Raw genomic sequence first — 22,077 nt, 5'->3', positions numbered from 1 at the left:
CTGCCACTGGGGTGGGCTTCACCAGAAGAAGCTGAATGTGAGCGTATATTAGCAAGATGATGTTACAGGGAAACTTTAGATATTTTTTGTGATACTCCTGGTTTAATTTGTTCTGGATTTGCCTACAGAGCACCTGCACATGGTTAAACATAACTGCAGTGAAGCTTGTATTGCTTGGGTTGGTACAGTTGGTTTATGTTTGTCAGGGCAGTGTATTCTGCCTACTAGGGTATTTTCACCTGTTTTCACCTTTCACCAAAGGTACGTTGTGTGCTGCACAGAGAAGCTTCAGAGTGTGGACTTGACCTTGTGCAAATGTGTTTAATCCCTGTTGTTTGTTTGTGTCGGTAGCGTTTCAACTACCACCAGCAGTCATGGCACTTCAGCAATGTGACTTCCACGTGCAGTCAGCACTAGACATCTGCTTCATCCTTGGGAGTACGTAGGTTCATCCAAAAATACATTAGAAGAACATAACAGTGCAGAGTGAGCCCTTCAGAAGGTGGGAAAGGCCAGAATGAATGTTCCCTGAAGAATTCCTTCAATTCTGGAATAAAAAGCACTCAGGCTGCAGAAGAGGAGCCTGCTAGTGCAGCTCTGCTGCAGTAAGGTCCGAGGGGGGCTCTCCTAGAGCCCAGCTCTGTTGGGAAGAGTTGCAGTGAGGGATGGTGGAGCCCCAGATCTGCTTGTGGGATGTGTCCTTTTCGCTATATCAATCTCTTACCCCTGTGAGGGTTTGTAGGTTCAGTCAATGACATAGGCTGTCTAATGCAGTAACTGAGCCTGGGTCTGTGGGTGTGTCAGTGGAACTTGTTTCTGGGATGTTTCTCTTGTGCTTCAGTCAGGAGGAGATGTGTGGGCTTTGCCAGAGGATGTAAGTTATTAGTAAAACATTTTTGGTGTGACCTATGAGTACGTTCTTGAAGAACAGTGCATAGTTCCTTTCCGATAGCTGTTGGAGCATTGGTTGTCTACTGTCACGTACTGGGAATATCCTACAAAAACAAATACAGTCTGAGTTAGCTACCTGTGCTTCAACCTTTATAATACTTGAGATCAATATATTCTTGTTCTCGCAAAGCTGAGCGGGATGGGATGATGAGAGGCTCCAGCTGTGTTGTCTTGGGAGAAGCCAAAGCACTGAGCGATGGATCACCAGACCCGAAACCTCTTTGGCATGGTGTCTCAGCAGCCCGTTATCAGCATCACGTGCTTGAAGTGTAAACGTTGGCGTAAAGGCACCGAGGCTTTCAGCGTGCTGCACGCTCCTCCGTAGGAGGCAGGAGCTGGATAACTGTAGTGAGCCTCTCAGCCCCGACCACAGCCCCGTGATGAATTGTAGGCTGTTGTAGTTCGGTGTCTGCCTGTGGCTGGGGAGGCAGGAGGAGCTGTAGTGACATAATTGCCCCTGCTGAATTAGGGAGTGCCGCTGCTTTTGTGCTGGTCCTACAGCTTAATTTGGTGTTAGACTCTGGGTTGTTCCCAGGTGCCACTGTAGTGCTTGCTGCAAGGAGTGCTTAATCCTCTTCTGGCGTGTTGGTGGGAGCTTTTATCCAAAGTAACTGTGCCTTCACAACAGATTAATTTGCAGTAACTTGGGACGTAATGAGGCCTCTCGGAAGTCCTTGTCCCTTTCCATTATATTTTCTGTTTATGAAGCTGTCACCATTCATCCAGAGTGCATTCGTTTAGATGGAATCCCCCCTGTTGACACGACACTGAAGCTTATCTAACCGAAGATTATCTCCGAGGAGCTGCACCTCCTTAATTCAGCTCAGGTCTTGGCAGCATCAGGACGGCTGACCCAGGCCAGTGCACTCTATTAAGCGTGCAGCGTGTAGTGCTAACGTTTACTCTTCCTCTGCCTGCGCTGTCACAGAACTGGAGTGTTTGAAATGAGCATGTCCTAGGTGGTGACTTCTGGGGGAACTGTCTTCATTTCCTGAAAAATGAATTCTGGTGTGCGGCTTAGGACAAGAGCAAAGGAATGTCTTAAGGCAAGGTATAAAACACATGGTGGTGCTGCTACTTGCCAAGGTTAAAAATAGCCTTTGTGAGCAAGGGGCTTTTGTTACTTTTAACACCTTTTGGACACTTGTCCCTTGCCTTGGGGTGATGAGCAGTTCTTTGCTATTTTGCTCGGTGTTCGTGCTCATGCTACATAATATTGGAACGGAGCAGTAAAAGATTAAATGTTGAATGTGTCAAGGATGTGGAGCCAGCACAGTAACTGAAAGAGGTAACTGGTAACTGGTTCGCCACTGGGGAAGCACTGCAGCTAGTCCACCTAGGGAAGATAAATGCTCCTTAGACTCTTGGAGAAAACAAATTGCTTTTGATGTGCCGTGTAAAGCATGCGATAGTTGGTGCCTTGCAGCACGCCCAGTAAGGACGCATCGATGGCTGTGTGGATGTTGGTGTCTTGTACCCTGCCCACCTGACGCTCGCAGACAGCCGTGGTGCTGTCTCTGGTGGTCCTGATGCCTGCTGGCGAGGAGCTGCAGCTTTGATTAGCCTCGTGGTCTGCTGGGCAGGCGTGGTAGCGGCTGAGCTGGGAGGGATTGAAGGTGGCAGAACTTGTGAGTGTCAGAATAACAAGTCGTTATGAAAAATAGAACAAAAGAATATTTGAAAGAAATCAGAAGACAGCCTGGGAGAAGATAAAGATGAGAAGGAAAACTTTGGAGCGTGCGTGATACAAAAGAAATAAAGTCTAGGGGCTTTAGGGAAGGGAAAGATTCATTGTCATTTAGCATTTTTAACAGGTGAATGTGATACAGTTTACACCTGCTCCTCACCAGTTTTCCTTTTTGGTGGTCAGTTGTCAGAGAACAAAGCCGTCTGCCTTGTTCCCATGTTATGCCTGTTCATGTAAATTGGATGAATGTTCTCCGCATGTGAAGCACATGTTCTGCATTGCTCCATTTTCCACCTTTTTTTTTCCTTTCTATTCTGTAGATTTTACCAATCTGCAAGCAAAAATCGTGGCAGAGTCTGGTGGGAGGTTATTCAAGACCGTTATTGGAGGCATCAGAGGTAGGTAGAAATTCTTCTTCCTGGTTTTTGTGGGGGGAAGGAAAATCAAGCTCTTAGAGCATCTTTCATTTTTTTTTCCTTTTTATTTCACTATTTACAACATTGAAGTACAGCAAGTTAAATGACAAGTTATGTTTCTGGCTCTGGAGTGAACTTTGCTTAGAAGACTCAGACTTTTATATACCCCTCAAGAAGGCTTTTTAAATCTCTAAAAACTAGTGATAATACAGTCAGTGATAAAGCAGAGTCCTTATCAATGCAGAAAATTTACATTTTTATGTAGGTTCATGGTGCCAGACATAGAAAGTACCAATTTGTAGAAAGCTGTGAGTTTTCCTTGAGTACATAGGGTTTTATTGCTTCAAAATGCTGTTTAGGTTGGGAAATACCAAGAAACTTAACAAATTTATTCTCATCATTCTGAGTGACAGGTTGTCAGGCTCTTATTCCTCTGAAGTCTGCTTGCCTTAATACTAATGTAAACATAGGGAGAATTTATTTTTTACTGTTCATGGAATCATCATGACTTATTTTTAAGTAGTACCCTCGGCTTGAATGAAACTACAATGTATTTGTCTTTTTTATTCCTATTATTAAAAAAAAGAAAAACATTTATGAGTGGACTTATGCTAACCACTTATGAATGACCTTAAGCTAAAATCTTTTGAGAGTCATTGAGTCTGTGTGAAATTAACACTGATAATATTCTTTAATATATGGAAAGTGAAATTTTGCTTTGGGAAACTCTGAGCTCTTTAGGTTTTATATCTGATGGTTTGATAAAGAGCTTTTACATAACTTTTACTGAAATGGAAGTGGAAAATGTAGCAAAACCTTTAAACAAAATGCAGGCACTTTTGAAGAGCTTTGACGCACCTGTTGTTTGTGGCAGGTGAATTGAAATTGCACTTGAATGAGTAATAGTGAATTGTTATTTTTGGTCCATCTACCTGAATCAATAAATTCCAAATTTTTGTCCATATTTATTTAGCAGAAGATCTTGCTCACATGGTAAGGAGAGTGAATCAGGCTTTTAAAAATTAGGTTCTTCTCCTGACTGCTCCAGTACATGCTGTTCTGGATTGCAGCGGGGGCTCTGGGGTGGGTAAACGTGTCTGCCACACGGTGCCAGTAAGCCACTCGCATCCCAACGGGAACGGGAAGTATGAAGCAGGTTTGTTTGTTTTGACCTCCAGCAGCGAAGTTATATTTTCTATGTGGAAAGAAGATTATTGCTTAAGTGTGTCCCATTTTATTCATTAACACATCCGAGTACGGTTATCTTCCAAAACTTTCTTTTTATTGTTTCCTTATTCTGCTTTTCAGTTGTAGGTGTCCTTTTAACTTAAATATTTAAAGCTCTGTTGTCTTTACCTCCTGGCTGCTTGGAAGATTCTCTTTGCTATAATGCTAGATTTACAGTCCTTCTCTTATTATTGTTTCCGTAAGCAAGGCAAGGTTTTTGAGATACTATCTTTTATTAATGTACACTGATACAGTTGGAGGGTAAGAAGAACCAGTAGTTCTTCGTTCTGTTGGCTTTTAAATGCAGGTTTCCTGAGGTTCTTGCAAATTAACTTTTCTTTTTCACGCAGATCTTCCCAAGGTTGCAACTGATAGAGAAGAGAATGTGTTGGCATGGTCATGCAGGTGGAGGGCTTCACACAGATCCAAAGGAAGGGGTAAGAAATCTCTTAATTAGTATTGCTTTTATCTTTAAAAAAAAAAAAAAAAAAAAAAAAAGCCAAAGACCCCACATAGCAATTTTTGAATACCTATTGGTGGATAAGTGAACGCTGTAGCATAGCAGATTCTTTTTACTTGTTAATGTAAGCTTACTAGCTCTTAGATTACCAAACATTTATCGTAACTGTTCAAGTTCCTCAGTTTTATTAAAATGCAATGCTAGTGTTGCACGCTGCTTTGTAACTTGCCTCCATTACGTTAATGTTTTTTTCATGGAAAGTATGTTCCATTGCCACTTAATGTGCTCTGATATTTGCCTGCGACTTGGCATTCAGAATAGCAAAAATTGGCTTGTGGGTACAAGTTGGTGCGTTAGTTGGTGAAATTGCACTTGAAGAGGGAGAAAAAACTAATTCAAGTGTGCTTATATTTTTACTTTGATTTAACACTGCAGCCGATACACTCGACTGAATTTACATTCAGGAAGCACATGTGTTAAAATAGTGATGATAGGTATGTAAGGAGAGAAGCCAATCTTTTATTAAACCAAACTATTAAAGGTAGAAAAGAAGCAGGCTTCTGGTGAAAACAACGCGGTGTAAACTTTGCACTATTAAAATTACAAAATGAAAGAGCTTGGGTTATGTAACTTCCCATTTTTTCTCTTGCTGTGCTTTTCTCACTTGCACCTCCTTCAGGTGCTCTGTGTATTTGAGGAACGGTGCCACGTGGGGACTAGAAACTTGGTCAAGCTTCAGTGGGATCTTCCTTGGACTAGCACAGACTGCGCTGATGACAAACAGGGCTCAGCGCAAATCCCAGGTGTTTCAGGGCTGGTTCGTTCCTGCTCTGACACTTCGCTCCCCACAGCCTGACAGAGCTGACCATCCATTTTCCTGTAGCTGTAAAGGAGAGGAGCACTGCACCTGGGTTTTCCTCTTAAACCTTGGTCTGAGAGTTATCCCTTCATTTAGTCCAAACCCGTTTATGCTACAGGCAGAAGTCGGGAGACATTATTCATAGGTAATGCTTTTGTAGGAAGGGGAGAATACGTAACGTAAAATGCAGCCAGATTGTTTTAGCAGGCATCTGTGATCTTTCCTGCATAAGGCAAAGGGAAGCAGGAGAGTCAGACATCTTCAGCTGGTGCTATTACTGGTCCTGCATGTAGCAGTAACTTCACGGTGATTTTAGGGCCCTCGCTGCAACATGTATAGGCTCTGTCAAATACTTCCTAGGCAAAACGGACTAGCAAGCTATTCATCTCCCTACTTACCCTAATTGTATTGTATATGTTAAAAAATACAATTTCTATGGATTATATTTTTCCTCTAAATGGAAGGGGGGCATTATCCCGTGTTACCACTCGTCTGTTGGGCTTAATTATTGTTGTGTATTTTCCTGTTACAATTTCTGTTCCCCTGGGTACGTTGGTCAGCTGCATGTTGTCTGTTTGCTGTCAAAACCTCATCTTTTCACCTGTCTGTGGAAAGGATCCTTTTTATATACAAAGAATGAACTTGCCTTCATATGCTGCAGCTGCAAATCACAGACTGACCTGTCTTCAAAAAATAAATAAATAAAAATAAATAAAAATGCTACAGGATCTTTACTCTTCCTTTAAACCCTGCTCACTGAAATGCAGGCCTTTTTTGACTGAGCCACTTGTGTGAGGAGAGGAAAACAGAGTGACAGTGGATGCAGAAGCTGAGATTCTTGGCAAAAGTGAAGGAAATCTGATGGTACAAGTGCAGTTCTTCCATGTATGCACTGGTACTCAGTGCTCAGGAGTACTGGCACTCACATTACCACGAGAACTTTTTCCCCTCAATTACGCTTTTAGGAAAGCTGTAGGTGATACACGTCAGCAATATTACACCTGTATCTCTTCCTTTTTTTTTTTTTTTTTTTTTTTTTTTTTTGACAAACCATTCTGTTTGTTTTGGGAAGTGATTTTGACCTGATGTTTTCAATTCCTCCTCCTGTAGCAGCTCCAGGGGAGACAGAACTGAATGTGAAGGATGAACAAAGAGTGTGAAGGGCAGTAGGTGTTACCTCCATCTCGCAAGGAGCTGGAAGAGAAGATTACACATCTGTTTTGTTACAGAATAATTTTTACGTGCAACAGTGGTCTATGTGCTGGAGACTGAAACTGAAAACAGTAATGTTCTTTTACCATCTTCAATTTCTTTTTTGTGTGTTAGACTTCTGTAAACAGAAGAGACAGGAATAGAAGCTGTGGTGTCTGTCTGGTTGCTAAGCAGTCGTATATTACTTTCTTACGGAAACGCTGAGAGTCATGATGGAGCGCTGCTAATTAGCCTGCGCCTGCCACCATTTCACCTGGTTGCTATTTGGTTTGCTAGTCACTGCCTGCTAGTCATCCCTCCTCCTTGGAGGGATGGCTAGTGCTAAGTAGTCTATTTTTTTTTTTTTTTTCTCAAAGTTTGGAAGAAAAATGCAGGCCCTAGTCTGACACATACTTCAGCTGATCTGGCAGCCCCAGAAAGAATTGTACTTCACCCTGGAGTTTTGCTGTGACTGTATGGTCTGGTAGTGAGCTAGTGAGAACTGATTCAGCTGAAAAATAACTTGTTCAAAGGGGAGAGAACAATGTGTAATGTGTGCATGCCCCCCCAGTAATAGCAGCAACTTCTACTGCTTCACTCAAAGCATGTTGCATACCCTGGACTGAAACAGTCTTTAAAAGAAATAAATGTTGTTCTACATTCTCAGCCATACTTTGTCTCGTGCTACTGAATTTGCAGAATTTTCTGACTTTTCCATGAGCAGAAACCCTGCAGCAAACACTGAAGAGTTTCCTGCCAGTTTCATAAACTGAATCAGCTCATCGAGGTGTTCTGTGAGCTCCAGAAGTGGTGTGAGAAATGGGCTGGGGCTGTGCAGGTCAGTGCTGCAGAGAGGTGGGGAAGCAGCGGAGGAAGCAAGCTGTTAGTGGCTCGCAGAATTACCTCGTGCAGGTGTGAGACAGCTTGTGCTGCTGTAATACAGAGGGTGATACAGCTTCGTGAGTGAGTACACAGGGAGCCAGGACAGGGCCTTTTTTCTTCATCAGCAATGACAGCTTAAATGCAAGTCAAACTACCACTTTTTGTCCATCATGCTGCTGGTAGATCATCCTCCTAGCGCAAACTTTATCCATAAAGTCACAGGGCCAGCCCAGTAAATGCTTTGCAATACTCAGTAATCTTGGAGATTGTGGACAGGAATGATTACTTTTCTTTTTTCTTTTTTTTTTTTTCCTTTCTAAAAGTATTTTAGAAGGTTCGGAATCTGGAATGGGTAGGGACAGGAAGAGAGTCTGTGCTTGTTCTTTTGCCAATTAGTCTTCAGTATTCCATAGTGTTATAAAAACATGCTGTGCTAAAAAGGAGGGAGGAAAAAGGCTTTTCTTTGCTACCTGCTATAGTATAAATCTAATACTTTTTCTTCCATTTCTTTGGAAATAAGCGTTGGAAGAAAACAAAACATATCACTGTTACTTAAAAGGTTAAAATAAGCACCTTACTCTCGACCTTTTTATATACCACAGAAATCAAAAAATGACCTCAGTCTATTAAATTGCTTATTTTAATTCTGAATCTTATTACTTGCATAGTTTAACAATTTTCATTTTTCAGCTTGTGTTTCTGTACAACAGGAACATTTATTTCATGGTAAACTTTGATGTAACGTGCGTGCATTTTGCATCTCCTTTGATATTTCTTCTTGTCCCTTTGCAAGGCCTTTGGCAAATGACTGGCTGCCTTTGGACTTTTTCTGAATGGATTTTCTTCTGTCGCTGTTCAGAGCCATGCAGAAACTGAAATGGATTCCTTGTTTGCCATCAATGTACTTCTTTATTTTTAATAGCTTCTCTATACAAAGCCCAGCTATCCAGTAGCAACATATAATTAGAACTACTCTGGTTGTGCGAGTATCTTTTGTGTTCATGGGATACCATTTCTTTTACCTTCCTTTTTAGTCTGTGAGAGGTGATCAAAGATACTGCCCAAATGTTTGAAATGCTATTCATGCATATCCTTAGCTCAAGTGGAAAGCAATGTGTGTGTGCTGCAGCAAATAGCTCCATCTCCTCAGACAGAGAAGACAACAGAAATAATTTTGCAGCCTCTGTTCACTTACAAATCTTCAATATATCCGTTTTTTAAGTCACTTGAAATGTGCTTATACTTTGCAATACTCAAATATGTTTTCAGTTGTTGACAATACTCAATACCTTCTGTTGGTTTTCTTTGAAGCGATGACTAGAAACTATGTGATGAATTTTCCAGTGCTTTTAAATGCTTACATTTGTAGGATTGGCTTCACAGGTTGCCTTAGCAATCATACCTCTTCACAGAGCTCTCCTTTCTCATTCACACTGGACCTTAAGAGAGAATTTTTATTCTAATTGGTTTTATTTTCCAGACTGAGGCATGAGAATGTAAAATATACAAACTAGTAAGGGAAGCATTAAAATACATTGTAAAATGCTCCCTTTCCACCTGCTTCTGTAATGAAAAGTCATCTTAAAGTGTGGACTGAATTTTCTTTCCCCTTCCTCCCCAGTTACAAAATAATGCCTGAAATAGAGAGATTAGCTGCTACTTGCTGCCCTCCCTCCAGCTTTAGATAACCTTCTCGTCTTTGAAGTTAACCCCAGGTTATCCAACAACAACAACAAAAATTTTTGGTACTCAATGTGCTTTTATTCTTGATTGGCTAGCTTTGTTTAGGCTTCAGCTGCTGTAATCAGCTTTGGAGTTTAGTGGAATATATATAAAGTGTAAGTGATACATCAGACTGTCTATAAAATAACCTCTCTGTGGAGAAAAAAAGGCATTTCGGAAGACTTTTTTTGTCTGAATCGTGGTGGTCGTTAGAAGAATATTTGAGGTTTTGAGAATAGAAATCATGAAGATTTTATATTAAAAAAAAAAAAAAAAGACATATCCAGTTACATTAATATGTGGCTGTGTACATCTTAAAAACCTGGTAAAGGCTGATTACCCAAATTCAAGGGCCATTCTGTTAAACAAAGTGGTGATGCTCGAAGCTGAGTGAAAGCAACTGGAGTAGATCTCCTGCTGGTAGTCCTGCCTTCGTTGGGCACCCATTGAAGGCCAACCTTTGTGCTCCTGAAAATGAGCTCTAGAAGATGTGCAAAAAACTAGAGGATGTTTCTCATTTCACTGCCGAGGTGAAAGGGTGACCAAAACTTGTACAAATGGTTGTTGGAGATGCTTAAATGTATAGTAATGCAAGCAATTAATCTGATCTCAAATTTGCATACAGTTCAATTTGTGTATCAGCAGAAGTGTTTAGTTTGGGATTCATACAAGTTCCTGCAGTGCTAGTGATTTTTCTAAGTACTGCATTTTATTGTGACTCACTGAATGTTCTCCAGACTACTTTGTCAACCTTTCAGACTTCTTTCTTGCTTTATGCTTTTTGTTAATTTTTTTGGTTGTTTTCCCTCTGGTTGTTTTTGTGCTGTGTTAAATCAGCTTCTGAAGAAGGAATACCAAGCCCTTGCATCCTGTATAGGAATCTTGGGAAGATAAAAACAAGGAGCAGTTTATTTGTTTTGTGAACAATTTCAACTGGTTTATTTTCTGTTTTCCATTTATGTTATTCTTGCACTCTTGAGGAGACGTGAGTTAAGAACAATTCATCTATTTTTACAGTATCCGGGTTATAAGCCTAAAAAAAATCCAGTTCAAAATATTAATATGTTGTCCTAGGCTCAAACACTGAGAACTGTCTGCCTATCAAAATGCAAAAGTTACACAAATATATAAAATTCATCCTTAATTGTCCTCATAACACGATGCCTTTGTTCTTTTTCAATAGCTGAAGGAGATAGATGCCAAAAAGATTGTCAGAGCAATGTTGTCTTACGTGTGGCCCAAAGACAGACCAGACCTGCGAGCCAGAGTAGCCATATCTCTGGGGTTCTTGGCAAGTGCAAAGGTAAGAACAGATACTTCCTTGGATTATAATACTCATGCTCTTGCTTGCAACAAAACTAGTGTTTGTTAGCTTTTGTATGCCTATGTCCTTCTGAGAGCTTTCTGCAGATCAGTGGAGGATATAATTCAAATTTTGTGCAATCCTTGTAGAAATAATGTAGAAGAGCAATTGTTAACTTTGTGCAAATAATGTTTTGCTTTTGGAAAAAAGAAATATTTGATTAAAAAATATTGGGAGTAAATTTTGTAAGTGTCAGTGAAACATATGGCTCAACTGTCTTTCCTTTGAATGGCAATTTTTACCACAGCTAATATTAGTATCTTGCTGGGATAAGCTAAAGTAGGTGCTACTTAGCAGTGAGTTTTAGCACTTAAGGAAGTACAACGAAACTAGCTTATCAGCTTTCAGCAATATTGCCGTGTTATGAAAAGAAAGCGAAGAAACGCTCTGTTATCACCTACGTGGCTGGAGTTTACTTGGAAGAGAAATGTGCTCATTTATTCGAGCTGACGAGGAAGAGCCAATCTTTTGGTGTACAGCTCTTTCTCGCAGAGGCAATCTATCAGGTGGGAGCTGGTACTGTCTCCAGTAGATATTTGTGTTTGTGCTGCTGCTGCTGTTCAGGAAGTTGCTGATAATGCAGTTGACAACATGTACAAACATGCAATATTCTGCAAGTAAAATTCCACCTTTTTTTTTTTGTATGCCTGTACAAAATATTACGGTGATGCCTTTGATTGCAATTGAAACCTATCTGGGAAGCTATCTGCTCAAAATGCAGATGCTCGGAGTGTTTTGCTTTTCGTGCCATGTGGTTACCCTCACGGTACTATTTAACTTGATTATATGGTTGGTTCGTTGGTGTTTTGTGGTCTGCTTTTAGGTACGCCCCGCTTACCAGATTTATATGAAAATTCTCTTAACTGAGTTTCTCGTTAAAGCTTCTTACTAGAATTACAGACAGTAATCCGAAGGCAACTTTGAAAGAAGTTTGAAGTATTCTTTTTCTCTCCTCGTAGCCCCACTCTCCTAATTAGTAGGGTTATTTGAATGCGACAGCGGATGTGAATCCAGAATCTGATCCTGCATGTGGCATCACTGTACCTTGCTTTTAGGAAATCTAGTAACGTTCCAGGCAGCGTTTTGGGTGCTAATGGAAATCGATGTCCAGGATGCATGACTCTTGCAAATAGCTTTCTATTAGGGACTCCTGTTAAGCATCCGTCTGTACCAGGGTGTGCTAATACACAGTGTCACCTCAGACATCTAGAGAAACCTGGTTTGTGTGAGGGGTGGCATGGGATTCCCCCTCTTGATTGTTTTAATGAATCCTGCTTTCTCACATAGTCTGAGACATTAATAATGTTGCTAAAGCTTATTTCACTGCAGTAAATAACTTCCTTTGTGGCAGCGGTGGCACTTCTTGTTCTCAGTCACAGAAGTCTCTTTGTAAGTACGTAGCACCTGGTAGGCAGCCAGTTAAGGTTTTCTGTTTCTTCAGATTTGGAAATAATTGTTCTGTGGAGTTTCTTGTAGTAATGCTTCCTCACTGGAGAGGTTAGTTATGGAATTTTAGCTTTTGTCTCCTAACTCGGTATGCCATGTCGGATTTGAACTACAGGTGGTCAGAATACCAGCTAGGGCATTTGGTATACAGCTGAATTCTCTACTGGGAGAGCCGCGTGTTTTCCCCAGTCCCATGTCAGAAAATCAGGCATCTAATTGCTCTTTGGGGAAGAAACTGGATGTTTGGACCTCTCTTAAGTGTTCAGTGTCCTACTTCAGATATAGCCTGGAAGCCCTGGTGTCCAAAGCAGCTTCCCAGAAGGAGGCAGCAGAAAACCTGTTGAGCTTTGTTCGGGTTTAAGGAGATGCCAGTTAAAACAAATGTTTTGTGAGAAAGTTTTTCTGAGGGCAAACAAGAATTTAATTGGGAAAACATACAATGTGCTCTCTACAGATGTGTATTGTAACAGGCTGGCGTGAAAACTTTCATGGATGTCTTCTAGCAATCCTTTACTCATGTTCTTGGTTTTGTGCTTTTCTATCATAACAAAGCTTTATTAGATCTCAAAGATAAAATAACTGCAATCTACCACGTTATCCCTCATCACCCGAGCTATATCCACTCTCCCTTTTGGGGTAAATTTTCTTGAACTGCTTCATATTTTACACACGCTAAGTACGCACATGGTTATTGTGGCATGCAGTGGATTGGTACAGAGCTGGTAGGTCTGTCCCGTCTTGGAGCCCTGAATGTGCTCTTTATCCAGAGTGAGCTAGAGGTCACTTTGTCCTATAGGGAATGAAATAGAAATCAGTTTACCTGTAACTTGCCTGGACCATGAATAAACCTGTACGGATTCCTCATTGTCCGATTTGGGGAGCCTTTGTTCTGGCTGCTTGTGAGGTTAATTACGATGTACTTGATAGACCACACAAGCAGTTAGTTAGAGGTTTGCAGCTATTCAGTTGTCAACACAAGAATGCCAGCGTATCTTTCCCCTCGCTGCAGTCCTGGCCTGCTTTCTTTGTTCACTATGAACTTGTCTGCATCTGAAGGGTTTCCGTCCTTAGAATGCAGTTGGTATAAAGGCTGCTTGTTCTTAGGGCTTTTGCACAGAGAACTGTGTGGTCATGATGCCTGCTACTGGTCACCTTTCACCGTAAGAAATGCTTTTGTAAGCCTTTTGGTCAACTACTTTTGAGTTACTCAAAGGAGTTGGGGGTTCTATACCTATATATGAAGTTAAGTTTCCTGTTAAAAGATCCAAACAGCAGCTCTCTGAGACAGAGGCTGTAGCATGGCTTCAATTTTCTTGTAAGAAAATGCCAGAGAAACCACAGAGGGGAGGTGGTTTATGAAATCCTCAGCCACAGGAAAAATTCTGGGAGTTCATACCGCGTTTGATTTGGTCTTGCTTAACCACAAAACACAAAGAAGCTGGAGAACATACCTCCTTTTCCTGCTGCTTGTGAAATAATTTGTCTTATTTCTTATCTCTTTCAGTCTTCCAGTTCAGTAAAACTCAATTTCAAACCAAAAGCTGAGTGTGCGTGCAGTTACTGAAGAGCCTGCAGTTATAATCTGTCGTGACTCCTTTAGTGGGGCCCAGTTGCCTGTCATTACACAAGTTATTGTGATTTTTGGTTCCTTTTTGTCTACACATAACTGCTAGTAGTATTGTTAGCCTTCAAAGTAAGCTGTTTGTATAGCTTTTTATGACTGGGAGCTGACAGAATGAAGTCTGCTCAAGGGCTAGTAAGGTCTTTTTTTTCCTTTGGAAGACTTGTTATATTATGACATGCTTTAAATTTTTATCTTAAATATTTATTGCCTATCTAGACTTGTGTGATCTGAAAGTTGCAATAGGAAGACAGGTGAGAGGCGCACACGAGGCATTATCTGTTTTCAGATGCGTAGATTAGCCTGCACAGGTTTTGTGTATTTTTAATTTTTCCTCTCTTTTTTTGCTTTTTTTGTCTTCTCTCCTAGGATATGTGTAATAAACCCTTTCCTTCTTCCCTTTTTCTTTTGTGGCACAAGAAGAAAAAGCGCTCTGGCTCCTGAGGAGCTGGATTAAACATGTGAATGTGACAAAATCTCGTCGCTTCTATGAGACTGCAATGTTTTTTGGTCTCTCTTGGTCACAGAACAAGTATGTGTTATTCATAAGCCAGAGAAATCTTTCAGTAAATATGCATTTCTAGTGACTGCTAGTTCTGTAAGTTTCAGGAGAGGAAGTTGTTTGGCTAAATAGACAAGTATTGTGCTGTATCTTTGCACACAGACAAAATTTAATGATACCTATCCGATCACTTACAGCAAGTACATTCAGTCTTTGTTTGAGCCCTTTCACTGATTGCATGGAATTAGATAATCACAGTAAATGTCAGAGACTGCTAGGTTTTTTAACAAGTTTCAGGTGAAAAGTGTTTCTAGATTTTAACTGGTTTTTCTTCTACTGTAGAACTTGTTTCAGATCGTCAGTGAATTCAAAGAAGGCACAAAACTAGATGGGGGTTCCCTGCCTCTCTTTTGGACCACATTTTCTGGCTTTTGTTAGCAATCTTACCTCTGTATGGGATGGAGTTCTCTGTTCGTACTTCCACAAACAGAGTTGTTGGATTTATGCTTTTATATTGGCCCAGAGATAATGGTCATCGGTTTTCATTGAATTATTGTCCAAAGATAAGTTTGCTGTAGACCAGTTTTATCATGTTGGGGCTCAGCGTGTCACTCATTCATCATCTTTATTAAGCAAGAAATACTGGGAAAAACAAAAGGAGAGATAAGGCTGTTTGCCTTAAAAATAGTGCAGTCCCATAAGTGAATAGAGATGCTGATGCTTTATCAGCTTAAAACAGTGCAATCGTTTAAAAAATAAAGATGTTTAAGCTCATTTAAGCATGATGTATTGCACTGTACCGTGCTGTTAATTGGGGACTGTTGAATTGGGATGACTTCATGGGTGCTGTATTTGATACCCTGTAAATTCAGGCAGGGATTAGCTATTAATTCAAAATTATAAATAGAAAATATACAAACTTATTTTTAAATGGTCTTTTTAATGGAAATTGTTATCAGCCTGTCAGGCGTTAGGAAGAGGAGGGAAACCCAAATAGATACACTGCCTGAGATGATTGTTTTGCACGGTAGCATTGCACAGTACCTATGTGTGCTTAAAGCTTTGTGCTCTGTGTCAGCTAGCTACAAAAGAAGTAGCTGGAATTTGTGCAGAAGGCTAAAATTTTGTTTCTATTAATGTGAACGTGATCTCATGGATGTTACAAATTGAGTAGGAAAGGCCTGTTTCTAATAATGGTCTCTCATCTCTCTTGCTATAAACTTCGTAAGATTAACTTTTTTTTTTCTTCCTATGACTAGAAAGCAGCAGGCTGCCTTGATTGCTAATGAAATGCAATACTGGGCTGCCTGTTATTCAGACTTTACCCTCCAAGAGTCAGAACAACTATAACCTGAGACCAGGCTTTAAATTTCATTTAATACTCTGCTGGGTGGAATTATATTGATGTGAAAGAAGACATTTCTGCAAAGTTGTAGGCTGTTACCAGTTAAATTAATTGGGAGTGGAAAACCGCAGTTTAAAGAATGTCTTTTTTTTTTTTTTTTAATGGACTTTAAGATATATCTGTAGTTCTATTTCTAAACTACCTGTAGTGTAGCACAGTTTACTGAAGAGTAAAATTCCCGCAGAGGGATTTGTAAGAATCTGCAGCAAATCAAGACAATCTGCATTACAATACTTATTTTCCACTGAGCAGTCTCTCCCAGGAAATCCTGCACTGTCACATTGGTCATCAGTATCACACAAACGGTAGTATATTCTTCTTCATTAAGAGCAAAATGCTACCAAAAATTGAGTTTTAGTAACTCTAAAAGGAATAATAGGCTTTTTTTATTTTATTTTACTGTGGACTAGGGGGGATGTATTTGGATTCTGGTGTTGTAAAGATGGAAAATCTCTGTTAATAGCATCCGCAGTTCTTTGTAGGGCTTCATGCTTAACATTTAAGCACATCACAACAGTAACCTGTTATTCTGTTGTATAATTGAAGTTATCAGTCATCATTGTATACTGTTGCTTTGAGGGTATTTGTTAAATCTGACTTTTTTAATGGAGATTTTCAATACTCTAGTCTCTTAGGGAGCCGTTGGTGAGTGACACTCAGGCTTGCACTAGATAAATTTCAGCGTGGTGTATTTGAAATAGGACCTGATCTTTCAGCTGATTTCTTTTTGCAACCACAAACCAACCAGTAATAATCTCACCTAGATGCTATTATGTCTCAGTTGTCTCCTCTCAGGAGCTGTACTTCAGCTGGTCTTTTTTTTAACTGTCTGTACTTTCTTCTGCTTAGTGTATTTCAGAGAGGAGAGAGAAGGGGAGAAAGGATTCCCTCCTCATTTGCATTTGAAACTCTTGCCTAAAACAGAGTTTAAAAAATAAACAACAGATACAAGAAATTAGCTATTTTTTTCTTTAATCCTTTAGCATGAAGCAGTATTTCCAAAAACTCTTTTAGTTAAGTACTTACATTCCACTATTCACAGTGGTTCTTAACACTGAGAATATTTGGTTCTGAGATAGTTCTTATAATTACTAGAAATTTTATCTTCCAGCTTGATTTCGGACTGAATTTATAAAAGACTTTACCACTCTTTTCACTTGAAGCTTAGTTTTCTGTAGTTAATTTACACAGATTTTGACTGGACTTCCAGCTCTGACTGATGTCCCTAAAAACAGTTGAGATCTAAGTGGGTATGCAAAACATTTGGTGGAAAGAACTGAAATATCTTTGTCAATCTGCTTTGGGTTTTGTTTTCTTATCATGTGAAATAATTTGTCATCTGCCTGTGTTTCTTCTAAATAATTACCAAAAAAAAAAAAAAAAAAGCACTTAAAAAAACACAACCTTACGCGAGGTCAATTGATTGTAAAGTATTTTAACATCTGCCATGATTGTCAGATTTGAAGTCTTAAGATGCTTGTTCAACTGCTAAGAAACTTGTATATTGTATTTCTGAAATCCAAGAAGCAGTTTGAATGAATGAGTTCAGTTAATTAAGTGTAACAGCATTTTTTTATTGTTGGTATAAATGAACGGTGCAATAATGAAATATTAACAAGACTTATGATTTTATACTTACTTTATGACTTCCAGTATTTTCTTATGCTACAATTGTACGAGGGCAACTAAAAGCAGTCCTAAAGTTGATCTGTTTATGTATTTAGCTGTCTTGTTTCTCACATGTAGGGCAGACACCACTACTGGAGGAGATGCAATTGGGTTGTGGTGCTCTTACAAAAATTTGTAGTGACATAGCACGTGTTGGGGTGGATATAATTGCTTGAAAGCTCATGTTAAAGCAATTCATAGCAGCTTGTAGACTATGGAGTCTTTTGTGTCCCTGTTGGGGTTAGTGGAGATGTTAGGATGAATGTAGATACCAAGTGAATGTTTATAGTGATGTTGCAAATGGAAAGTGTTTAAATATTGAGGCAATATTCACTGTCAGAAGAGACAAAGGGGAGATTAATTTATTTACTTGGATTTCACTGGAGCTTTGGTCTAATGTATCTTGGTTGGCCTGGAGTCAGCAGTGTGTGGGTGGCTTGGTTTTTGGGTACTGGTGGTTGTTCTGACCAAGTGTTGCTGCACAGAGCAAGCACCCTGTAATGACAGCATCATTTAATGGCACTGAGGATGCCTCATGCAGCTCCTTGATTCATTTCCCAATCTTGCCACCGCTGTAATGAGCGCTCTGCCTTGGTAAACAGTGCTGGTGCAGTTTGTTTAGGGTAGAAGTTGTTCTTCTGTGTGTGGGACACACAAACGACCCTGCAGTCCCAGGATTAAAGACTTAATAGTAGGCAGAATATTCTACTTGCAATCGAGAGCCAGCCCACCAGCACGAAGTGGTTAAGAGCCAAGTGTAACGGTGCAGCTATTTCAGAAAAAATGCTCACATGCCATACACCTGTTTCAGTGCATAATTGGTGGTGTTTTGCCTTTTAGGCCATGAACATACTGGTTCCCTTCATGTTCAAATACGCAGTAGACAACCTCAACCAGATATCGGGAAACGTGCTGAACCTGAGTGATGCACCAAATACTGTTGCAACCGTGGCAACTGCTGTTCTCATTGGCTGTAAGTGGGATTCCCAAATCTGTTGACAGGTGTTAACTTCCTTCAGCAAGGCAGTGGGATAGCACAGCTTCCCACCTTTGCACCACCAAGCATCTGGAACAGTTATTCTGGAGTGGCTTCTGTGTTGACCTCTTGTTTCCAATGTTCTGTGACCTCGCTTTTGCTGTTCCAGGTTTAAGAAAAAAAAAAAGGTTCCAGAAACAATCGTTGATTATAAATCCTACCCTTTGCTATATCCATCTGAAAATAAAACTGATTAAAAATACACATGCAGTGCTTTATAAATGAAAAGTAGCATAAAATTTTTAACCAATTAAATATAAATTAGCTTTGAAGTAAGAATGTTGAAAATATGTAAAGAATGAGTCTAACATTATCTTCTCAGGCGTGAAGGGAATTTGTAAAAAATAATTATTTTCACTTTGTAAATTTTTCATCTTTTTTAGATGGCATCTCAAGAGCTGGGGCGGCATTGTTTAATGAAGCTAGAAATGCAGTATTTGGGAAAGTAGCGCAAAATTCAATCAGAAGGATAGCAAAGAATGTGTTTCTACATCTTCATAACCTGGATTTAGCATTCCATCTAAGTAGGCAAACCGGAGCTCTGTCAAAAACCATTGACAGAGGAACGAGAGGTATCAGCTTTGTTCTTAGTGCACTAGTATTTAATCTGGGACCTACCATGTTTGAAGTGGCACTAGTCAGTGGAATTCTGGTAAGTGTTCACTCTGTTTGTGGCTTGGAATTGTCGTCTTTAGTATTAAAAGACTGATTTACTTTTTCCAAAATCTGCAAAGTGTTAAGAAAAATGAATTGAATTTACGTACGTTGTAAAAAGCGACTGTAAAGGAGAATAATTTATACTTTTCAAATATTAGTTGTTTAAATCTCCTTACCTGAAATTATTTGTGCGCTCAATGCCTGCCTCTAGCCAATGATGTTTATGTGGAGAGTTTTTAATGTTCTTCTAAAGAATTGTTGAAAAAATGAAATCGGGAAAATAAACTGAGCACAAAAGTGTCTAATCTATCTGGGCACATAGTGAGAAGGCAGGATGTGAATGTCCAGAAATGTTACATACTGGTGTGTCGAGAGTAGGGGAGGGGAGTGATTATTGGCTCCCTTCTGAATACTGATCTTTTCTTCTCTAATTTAAAATTGAAAGCTATCTTCTGGAAAACAGACTTCTCTTTGCAGGTTTCAAGCTTGATGAGGTGAATTTTAAACTCATCTTATAAATCACACCTACTGTCTTTTAAATCAGGGTGTTTGGATATTTGTATGCTAAAATCTAGGTGTTGGTTATACAGTTTAAACTAAATTAGAAGTAAGAATCTTGATTTGTTTATTCTCTTCTTTTTGAAGCACTTCAATGTGACAATAAGTTAAAAACACTGATGATATTTGGTTAAATTTATATAACCTTTAGAAGTTGCAAATTAAGCTGGCTAACAGCCAACCTGCCTGATTTTTTTTTTCCTGTGGCTTTTCTCTCCTGTTATACTCCAAAACAGAGAAAACACTTCATAAATTGTTTTCAAGGCCACTTATTTCTTCTGCTGTCTTCAGCTTTCTATCAGTCTACCGAAAGAGCTTGTAAACAGATACTTACATGCGCAAACACTGACAACATTCATGTTTTATAATGGCAAAAATAACTTTCTAGTATCATGTTATACATTAGCTCTTGCTTATCTCTTTTTTTTAACCTATACTCTTATCCTTGCTACTTGTGAGTTTATACCTGTGGTTCAGAGCAGGGACTGTGGGAGGGATCTTCAGAGTTCCTGTGTCTGGGACTGAGATATTAAAATTTGAGAGACAGTGGGAAAAAAAAAAAATCTAAATTAATCAAAATTAATTACAAGCATTTAACTTTAAAAAATGAGTCATCGTAATTTTTATCTTCTAGTACTACAAATGTGGTGCGGAGTTTGCATTAGTAACCCTGGGGACGCTGGGAGCATATGCAGCATTCACAATAGGAATTACACAGTGGAGGTAAGCCATCCCCTCAGATTTGTCAGAGTGCTTAGTACTGCTCAGCCTGAACTTTTGACTGTATTAAGCCTTCCTTTTACAGGACTAAGTTTCGAATAGAAATGAACAAAGCAGATAATGATGCAGGTAATGCTGCAATTGATTCGCTACTAAATTATGAGACTGTGAAGGTAAGAGAGATCTTTGTTTTATTTCTGTCAGCCTAAGTAAAATGAGTCATAAGATTATTTTTATAGGGCTACATATTTGGAGCATTAGCACATTTTAAAAAAATCATTATTCATTTGAAGAGTGCTATGTGATACTGGTAGAGTAGCATAGAAGTTGTTAGCAGGGCTTAAAAAAAAAACAACAAACTATTTGCTGCTGAAGAGCAAGAAGATTTTCATGACTGAATTTTCTTGACCATCAGTTTCTGCAAAGCATAAACTTAGTCTTGTGTACATGTTTCCAAAAATTTTCTTCTGAATGTCAGCCTGCAGTATACAGTCTTCTCAAATGACTGTGCGTACTGTTTGCTTCACCTGTTACTTCTTGTAGCACTCTATTGCAATTTTTGCATGAAAGACCAGGTCTCTATTGAGTTTTCTGCTGCTGCTCGAAACAGTTCCTGTGCAGTTTAGAAACTGAGCATGCTCATGTTGATATTATGCTTCTATTAATTGGAGAGTAGAACTGGAAAGAAGAAGTAGTATGAGAACTACTGTTCTTGAGACTTTGCCATCATTGCAGTAGCAATGATGATACTACCTGGAGAACAGAAACTTTTCTTTTTAGTAGCAGCTGGTATTTGGCTTGGATATTAATTGTGTAGAAGCTCTCTGAGAGACAGTGTTAGTAAAATATGAGGATGGCAGGGACCTCTGTATTGTCTCCTTTCCCAATGTGGGGTGTGCTGGATATTCTTATTTGTAGAGTGACCTTAGTTCATAAAGGTTTCATACACAAATCTTTTATCTTCCTTTCATTGTATTGTCAGAATTGTGGCAGGGGGGCAGGGGGTGTCTGTGCATGTGGTATGCTTATGCTGAATTTTGTAATTAGTGAGATACGTGGTCTGGTATGATTGAGAATGTCTCATTTATTATTTTTGCGCCTATTGTAGTATTTCAATAATGAAAAATATGAGGCCCAACGGTATGATGGATTCTTGAAGACATATGAAAACGCTTCTCTGAAGACTACCTCGACTTTAGCTCTCCTCAACTTTGGACAAAGCGCTATATTTAGCGTTGGCTTAACAGCCATCATGGTGCTTGCTAGCCAGGGCATTGTTGCAGGTAACTGATCTATCTATAAGCTAAAATTGATTCTCCTTTACCTTAATCCATACTAGAGGTGTTAATTAACTTGTGGTTGATGTGATAGTTCATTTTAAAATTGTGTTTTCTTGAGAGTATTGGAGTTTCCTGGAGCATTATTAGTTCCATGATAAATATTGCAATAACTAGTGCGATTTTGCTAAAGACGTTTTAAAAGTTAAGCAGTTAGAGAAAGTTCCTAAGAAAATGCATCTTAGGCAAGTTTCTGTTGATAGATTTTGGAAGAAACTTCTATGAGTAAGAATACTACTTTGGGGAAAGTTTTTAATTTCTACAAGGGCCCTTTCATTTTACCCTTCTTCCTTCCCATGTTGGCAAGAACCAGAACTTTTTCCCCAGTGTATACAGAAATGTAATTTTGTTAGCAGTGACCTTCACATT

General features: G+C 39.4%; 1 protein-coding gene across 1 annotated transcript in view; it reads left to right on the top strand.

Moving 5' to 3' along the window:
* ABCB7 (ATP binding cassette subfamily B member 7) overlaps positions 1-22,077 on the top strand; it is a 42,772-nt gene that overhangs the window by 6,000 nt on the left and 14,695 nt on the right. The window contains exons 2-9 of the mRNA XM_084534440.1: positions 2,959-3,036; positions 4,632-4,718; positions 10,579-10,698; positions 18,241-18,373; positions 18,820-19,088; positions 20,286-20,374; positions 20,457-20,544; positions 21,480-21,654. Coding sequence (XP_084390566.1) covers positions 2,959-3,036; positions 4,632-4,718; positions 10,579-10,698; positions 18,241-18,373; positions 18,820-19,088; positions 20,286-20,374; positions 20,457-20,544; positions 21,480-21,654 — 1,039 coding nt within the window. The remainder of the gene's footprint in view (positions 1-2,958; positions 3,037-4,631; positions 4,719-10,578; positions 10,699-18,240; positions 18,374-18,819; positions 19,089-20,285; positions 20,375-20,456; positions 20,545-21,479; positions 21,655-22,077) is intronic.

The sequence above is a fragment of the Aythya ferina genome, assembly GCF_964211825.1.
Source record: "Aythya ferina genome assembly, chromosome: 13".
Classification (NCBI taxonomy): domain Eukaryota; kingdom Metazoa; phylum Chordata; class Aves; order Anseriformes; family Anatidae; genus Aythya; species Aythya ferina.
This window is presented reverse-complemented; position numbering and strand designations above follow the sequence as displayed.